Source organism: Sphaerodactylus townsendi, linkage group LG03 (genome assembly GCF_021028975.2).
Source record: "Sphaerodactylus townsendi isolate TG3544 linkage group LG03, MPM_Stown_v2.3, whole genome shotgun sequence".
NCBI lineage: Eukaryota > Metazoa > Chordata > Lepidosauria > Squamata > Sphaerodactylidae > Sphaerodactylus > Sphaerodactylus townsendi.
In genome coordinates, this window is record NC_059427.1 from 159799816 (window position 1) to 159807241 (window position 7426).

General features: G+C 49.1%; 1 protein-coding gene across 1 annotated transcript; it reads right to left on the reverse strand.

The window, feature by feature from the left end:
* Positions 1 to 371: 371 nt before the first annotated feature.
* GADD45GIP1 (GADD45G interacting protein 1) lies at positions 372 to 4658 on the reverse strand. The gene is made up of 2 exons (XM_048492246.1): positions 4264 to 4658; positions 372 to 1325 (listed from the first exon to the last, which is right to left on the reverse strand). Exons 1-2 carry the CDS (start codon positions 4605 to 4607, stop codon positions 977 to 979), a joined length of 693 nt encoding a protein of 230 aa, XP_048348203.1. The 5' UTR covers positions 4608 to 4658; the 3' UTR covers positions 372 to 976.
* Positions 4659 to 7426: the final 2768 nt, after the last annotated feature.

Sequence of the window (7426 nt, forward strand, 5' to 3'; positions counted from 1 at the left end):
ACAGGAAACGGCAGCTTTATGTGTCCCACTCCATGGCAAAGTTCAAACCCCTGACAGCCCCGCTGCTTTCCTCTCGAGTTCAGCAGGGGTGGGGCAGGAAATCACTGCATGTTATTTAGTTAGCTGTTAACACATATCAAGAACCAACCATACTGAACAGATGTCACCGTGTATCGTGCGCTCAAAAAGAGGCTTGACTTTTTGACCTCACCTCCCTTTCAGAGACGGAAACCCTACCCTTCCTAGAGGGCCAGTGTGACACGGGATAGAGGAGCAATCTCAGACAACTTTTCGTTTAACCCACCTCATAGGCCTGATGAGAACTTAAAACTTTTCTCTGAACTCCTGGAAGGAAAGGCAGAACACAGATGTAAGAAATAAAACACAAATTTTTAGGTTGTTTTTTTTTTGTTTACAGATTCAAGTTTCTCTTCTGGATTTTTTCAGATGGTCAGTTCATGAAGTACAGCCTATCTTTCTACATATTAGATATGAGCCCTCGCTTTTTAGCTCTTCATAAACAATATTAAGATCCCATAGTAGTTTTTTTTAAGAAGTCCAGGAAGCCAGAGGAAATCTCAGAGGTGTCCATCTAACTAACCTCACAGACCAGCAAACTAATTGATAGCAGCAGAGCAAGCTTACTGCCATGGGACAGCTTGCAGTCAGTACATAAGCATCATTCCTAGGACCCACCGGCAAGAAACAGAGGCATTAGAGGGGGGATAGGAGTCTGCCTTCCTGTGTCCATGCTGTTGTCCTGTTTGTACAGAGATAAGCTTTAGGAAACTGGCCGTGCATCTTTCATACACCCATAAGATAGACACCTGCACTAGACTTTGGAATTGTGTCTTGAAATGCTATCAAATAAGCTGAAGTAGATACGCTGGGATCCTGAGAGCCCAGCAGCACTATAAGTCACCATCTGCCACCACAGGGTGCATCCGAGTTTGAAAGGACCTTCATCATTGGTACCTTACGTGGTCTGTTGGGTTGATGATATTGTTTGCACTTCTTCCTCTTTGGAGGGCTGAGAAGCGGCAGCTGCTGCTTCCGCTGCCTTTTTGGCCAAGACCTGCTCTCTGCGCTGTTTCTTCTGCAGCTTCAGCTCCTTCCGTCTAGTTTTCTCCATCTCTTGCACCATCTCTTGGAACTGGGGGCTGCGATGATCCACGTTATAGCCCAGGCGCTCACGGGCCTCAGCCAGCAGCCGTTCCCGCCGTGCCTTCTCTTCGAGCTCCTTGGCCCTGCGCTCCTGTTTCTCACGGCGCCAGTCGGCAATCATCTGAGGCATCTTGGCCATTCTGGAAGCAATGAGCTCCTCTCTGTGAAGAGAGCAACAGCAAGAGGTTATCTCCACGAGTTAAAGGAACAAGGTGCAGGTTCTCTTTAGATACTTCCAGGTACACCAGACCCCTTTTATGGGGGAAGAATTACACCCTACAAGGGCGGGATGCCTTCCTGGGCCAGCAGACATAAGAACAAGCCAGCTGGATCAGACCAGAGTCCATCTAGTCCAGCTCTCTGCTACTCGCAGAGGCCCACCAGGTGCCATTGGGAGCTCACATGCAGGATGTGAAAGCAATGGCCTTCTGCGGCTGTTGCTCCCGAGCACCTGGTCTGTTAAGGCATTTGCAATCTCAGATCAAAGAGGATCAAGATTGGTAGCCATAAATCGACTTCTCCTCCATAAATCTGTCTTAAGCCCCTTTTAAAGCTATCCAGGTTAGTGGCCATCACCACCTCCTGTGGCAGCATATTCCAAACACCAATCACAGGTTGCGTGAAGAAGTGTTTCCTTTTATTAGTCCTAATTCTTCCCCCCAGCATTTTCAATGTATGCCCCCTGGTTCTAGTATTGTGAGAAAGAGAGAAAAATTTCTCTCTGTCAACATTTTCTATCCCATGCATAATTTTATAGACTTCAATTTTATAGACAATAAGCAAAGAACTGACCCGGGTCAGCTGAATGAGATGCCGCAGGTTCCTTTTAAGCATTTCTTTCCTTCAGTTGCTAACTTTTGATGTATTTATGTACACATTTATATCCTGCTTTCCCCCCCCTAAAGAATAACTCCTCATAAATTTGTATTTCATACCACTTTGAACTTCAAGGAATGTATACGTGTGTGTATTAAGTGCTCCACTGAACTGCAGGAGGCAAGTTTAAGGAAGTTGGACTCTTGATATTTCGGTCCCTTTTGTGTTGGATTCCACACATTCTTTTAACATAGTATTAGACACCTTTTAAAAATACACATCTTGATCCCCGTCAAAACACCTTATTAGTTTTCCATGCTAAATCAGTTCTCTGGGTACAGCAAGATGGTCCCCCCCCGCCTATATGTTACAAAAGAGAACTTCATATACTGTTCTAATGTCTAGCCACCTGTTTGGGAGATCCTTTGGAAATACTTTCAGGTGCTTTGAATTTTACTGCTTTGAATACTTGGGTATTGCCAGTCTGTGTGCCCAACCATGTGACTGTGAACTTGTTTAATACCAAAATTTTTGCTGAACAGCTTTAGAGTTCTTCACAGCTGACTGAAACAGATATGTGCTTTAGTCTTACTGGGTGTGTCACATTTTGGAAGCCTCTACAGTACATGTAGGGCCAACACAAGTACATGTAGGGCCAACACAAGAACTTGCCCTGATTCCAAAGAAGGTGGAGCACAGCAGAAGAAAGTGATGCTCCTCAAAGACCCATTGCTATGTCAGGAAGGATACCTGAGCAGCAGTGGCATAGTGGCTAAGAGCAGGTGCATTCTGATCTGGAGGAACCGGGTTTGATTCTCCGCTCTGCCGCTTGAGTTGTGGAGGCTTATCTGGGGAATTCAGATTAACCTGTGCACTCCCACACATGTCAGCTGGGTGACCTTGGGCTAGTCACAGCTTTTCGGAGCTCTCTCAGCCCCACCCACCTCACAGGGTGTTTGTTGTGAGGGGGGAAGGGCAAGGAGATTGTAAGCCCCTTTGAGTCTCCTATAGGAGAGAAAGGAGGGATATAAATCCAAACCCTTCTTCTCCTTCTTTAGCTTACAGACCCCATCGATGAGTCCAAAGGGCCCCCTGATTTAGAGGCTGTTGGGCTGGCCCATCAGGGTTCACTTTAAAGGAAACTGATTTCTTCTAACCAGCAACCAGCTTTCCCCACCCCATCAGCCCTCGATCAACCTTTACACAACTCAGAGATGAAAATAAAGATTGTGGGCTTAATCCATGATCAGTCTATTTTCCATGTGTCAAAAGAGGGAGTACTACATATCTTTTTGATGGGTCTGGAGTGCCTGGCTATGGTTTTGTTCAAGTACTTATCACTATCCCTGCAGCTTTTCTTTCGGAGGTGCAGCGCCAGCCATGGAAGCGCCTGAGTAAAACTCCTCTTTCAGATACAACCTTGGTGTTACTGAGGAGATTCTCTGTGGGCGGTAACTGCAAACTCAGGTTAAGAACTTCCTGGGAAGTTGGCAGCAGAACCTGGGAGTGGCTGAGTTTGGAGAGGGAGTCCACCCTCAGAAGCTGCTATTTTCACGAGGGGAACTGAGCTGTGTAGGTCTAGGGCAGTGGTGGTGAACCTTTGGCACTCCAGATGTTATGGACTACAATTCCCATCAGCCCCTGCCAGCATGGCCAATTGGCAAGGGCTGATGGGAATTGTAGTCCATAACATCTGGAGTGCCAAAGGTTCGCCACCATGGGTCTAGGGATCAGTTGGCATTCCAGGCGAGCCCCAGGTCCTGTCAGTAGATTGGATACATCTGCGGCCTTCATGCAATAGCAAGTCCTGCAGCAAAGATCAGCCTGTCATGCAAGGCTGCAACCTCCAGGTGGGGTCTGGAGATGCTCAATTTTGATACTTGAAAAATGTTTACGCTTGTTGTTGTTGATTGATATTGTGACTATTGCTGCTGTCATGTTTATTGATGTTGTACACCGCCCTGAACCCTTCGGGGGAGGGTGGAATACAAATTAAACTACCAATACTTTCCTCCTGGAGTCAGAGATTAGTTCCCTTGGCGACAATGGCTGCCCTGAAGGACACTGATATCCTGCTGAGGTCCCTGCCCAGTTTCTGCCTGCAAACCTCCACGAATCCCCCGACCTGGAGCTGGCCACCTTCGGCTGAGAGGCATGGAGCCAGAGGAGGTCCCGGCCTAGGCGCGCTGACTCACGAGCCAGAGGGTGGCTGCGGCCCCCCGCCACCAGCAGCCTCGGGACGCCTCCTCGGGAGTAGAGGCCGGGACTCCGGGCAGGCCTCACCTGCTCCGCCTCTGGGCCTCCTCCTGTCTCTCGCGGGCGTCCAGCGCCGCCTCCATCTCGCGCAGCGACGGACACAGCTCCCTCTCCTCGGCCTCCTCCTCGGCCAGCTGCTCGGGGCTGAGCCAGAGGCGGGCCGGGTCAACCCCCGAGGCGGCCCCGTGGCGCCCGTAGAGCTTGGCCTCGTAGGCCGCCTCCAGCTGCCAGGCGGGCGTGCGCGGGTTGGCCGGGTCCGGGAGGTACACGCCGCCCAGCCGGAGCCGCAGCGGCCGGGCGTTGTAAGCGCGGACGCCCCGCAGGCCCACGGGCAGCCACCGCCCACCCAGTGCCGCCAGGGCAGCCGCCATCTTGGAGCCGGCCCGCCGCTTCCTCACATGCGCAGTGCCGCTACTTCGGAGTCCGTCGGCGGCAAGAAAGGACGTCATCGTCCGCGACCGCAGAAGGAGCTTCACCATCGAGACGGATAGGCGCCAGAGCGGCACGTGCTGCTCTAGCATCTCCTTGTCTCGATGGTGAAGCTCCTTCTGAGGGAGGGGGAAGTCTTTAAAGCCTCCCTCTGCCCCTGCAGTATGGCAAAACAGGGTTGCGAACCTCCAGGTAGAGCCTGGAGATCTCCTGTTGTTGCAGTTGATCTCCAGCCAACAGGGATCCGTTCACCTGGAGGAAGTGGCAGCTCTGGAGGGTGACCTATATGGCCTGGTGCCCCACTGGGGTCCTTCCACTCTCCAAGCCCTGCTCCCCCACCCCCAGATCATAGAATCACAGGCTCATTCCGCACATGCAGAATAATGCACTTTCAAACTGCTTTCAGTGCTCTTTGAAGCTGTGCGGAATGGCAAAATCCACTTTCAAACAGTTGTGAAAGTGGTTTGAAAATGCATTATTTTGCGTGTGCGGAAGGGGTCACAGAGTTGGAAGAGACCCCTCTAGGGCCATCAAGTCCAAACCCCTCCAATGCAGGAACACACAATCAAAGCACCCCGACAGATGGCCATCCAGCCTCTCTTTAAAAACCTCCAAAGAAAGAGACTCCACCACATTTCAAGGTAGTGCATTCTGCCGTTGAACAGTCTTGACTGTCAGGAAGTTTTTCGTGATGTTTAGGTGGAATCTCTTTTCCTTCACCTTGAACCCACTACTCCTGATCCAAGTCTCTGGAGCAGCAGAAAACAAGCTTGCTCCCTCATTAACATAACATCCCTTCAAATATCTGAACACGGCTATCATGTCCCCCCTTAACCTTTGCTTCTCCAGACTAAACATCCCCAGCCCCCTAAGTCTCTTCTCATAGGGCATGGATTCCAGACCTTTTACTATTTTTGTTGCCCTCCTCTGGACCTGTTCCATCTTGTCAATATCCTTCTTGAATTGCAGTATCTAGAGCTGAACACAATACTTTAGATGAGGTCTGAGTAGAGTGGTAAAATTACTTCCCTTGATCTAGACACTATACTCTTATTGATGCATTCCAGAATTCCATTGGCTTTCTTGGCCACCACGTCACACTGCTGACTCATGTTTAGTTTGTGGTCTTCTGAGACTCCCAGATCCCTTCCACATGTAGTGTTGTCACGCTAGGTGTCACCCATTCGATATCTGTGCATTTCATCTTCAGACACTTTGCAGCCCAAAGTTGCCAATCCTCTGTGTCCCTAGTTGTTTCTTTCTAGGGCAGGGGTCCCCAAACTTTTTAAACAGGGGGCCAGTTCACTGTCCCTCAGACTGTTGGAGGGCCGGACTAAAAAAAACTATGAACAAATTCCTATGCACAAATGATTGTAAAATGTTTGATTTCACCTTTCAGCCTTTCTGTCATGGTCTATTTTTAGAACAGTGACCAAAGTATGTCAAGTACAGGGTGGGCTCCAAATATTGTTGGGGAGGCTGTGGAATACCTTCCCCTGTAAAAAAAAAAAAAAAAGCAGAACTTTCCCAATGAAACATTCCATCTAACCCAGGATCAGGTATCTTCCTGGGTTCTTTCCTCCCTAGCAGCCAGTGAGCAATTCGCCAGCCTGGCTGATGCCAATGGGAGTGAGGCGGAACAGAAAGCCTGAGAGCAACACATGGAGTAGCTGAGAGGGAAGGGTGGAGCAGGCATTGCCACATGTAAGGTTTCCAACTCTGGGTCAGAAAATTCATGGAGATTTGGGGGTGCCATCATGTAACTGCAATCAACAGGCATTGGGGCCGGTTCCTCCTCTCCCTCGAGCCCCCACTGCACATGAATGGAGCCATCGCCGCCATGCCTGGCGGGCCGGATAAATGCCTTCAGGGGGCCACATTTGGCCCCCGGGCTGTAGTTTGGGGACCCCTGTTCTAGGGGGTATCCTTTTTGCTTGCAGTCCAATGGGACCTTATAAAGACGAACATTTCTTCCTTCATGAGTCACAGCTTACAAAACCTTATGCCGGAAATAAATGTGTTTCAAGTGCCCCCGGGGCTTGTTTCTAGCACAGGAAGCTTCCACGGGCAAATCTTTAAAAATAGCCCCCCACCCCACCTGCCAGCATTTCCTCCTGTTTTTTCATCTGGCTTGCCCAACATGACCAACCTGGCTTGCTTTGGGCCACCCTTGCTTGTCACCTGCTGTAGAAGGCTTGGTCAGTGGTGGCTGCGCTGGACCTGCATGTGAAAGAAATGGCCTCCAAGTACTGGGACTGCTAAATGTTGGGATATATGTGCAAGTGTCTGTCACAACTCAGTCATGAAAGGGGTAACTGCGTATATGTTAATATGTTGTTGAGGTCACTGTTTTATGACCTGCTCTATTGATTAGCTATTAGTCAGTCAGATCTTTCTGACATGCCAGTGGTCACGTAGCCAGAGGTTATAAAGTTAATTCTGTTTCTTTGTTTGAGAGAAGGCATGTGCAGATAGACACCATGTGAGATGACACAAGATAGACAAGATGTAACCAAATGTAGTACAATAGATATGTAACAAGAAAGAAGGATTTCTTATTTTTCTCCGTAGTTAGTAAACTCATTTATACAAAAGCAACTGAGAATCTGTCTCTTCTGTCCTACTGTGCTAATTTACATATAGAATTTACCTAATGAAAGGTTATGGGTCCAGCACGCTTCTGATGAGTGATGTATAAACATCGCTCTTACACTAACTCCAGGCTGGAAAATTATGAAAGATTTAGAGGCGGAATCTCAAG

Bases quoted from the DNA above. Each gene is read 5' to 3' on its own strand.
- GADD45GIP1 (XM_048492246.1), bottom strand. From the start codon at position 4,607: ATGGCGGCTGCCCTGGCGGCACTGGGTGGGCGGTGGCTGCCCGTGGGC. The intron at 1,326-4,263 runs GTGAGGCCTGCC...CTCTCTTCACAG, and splicing joins GAGGCCCAGAGGCGGAGCAG to AGAGGAGCTCATTGCTTCCA.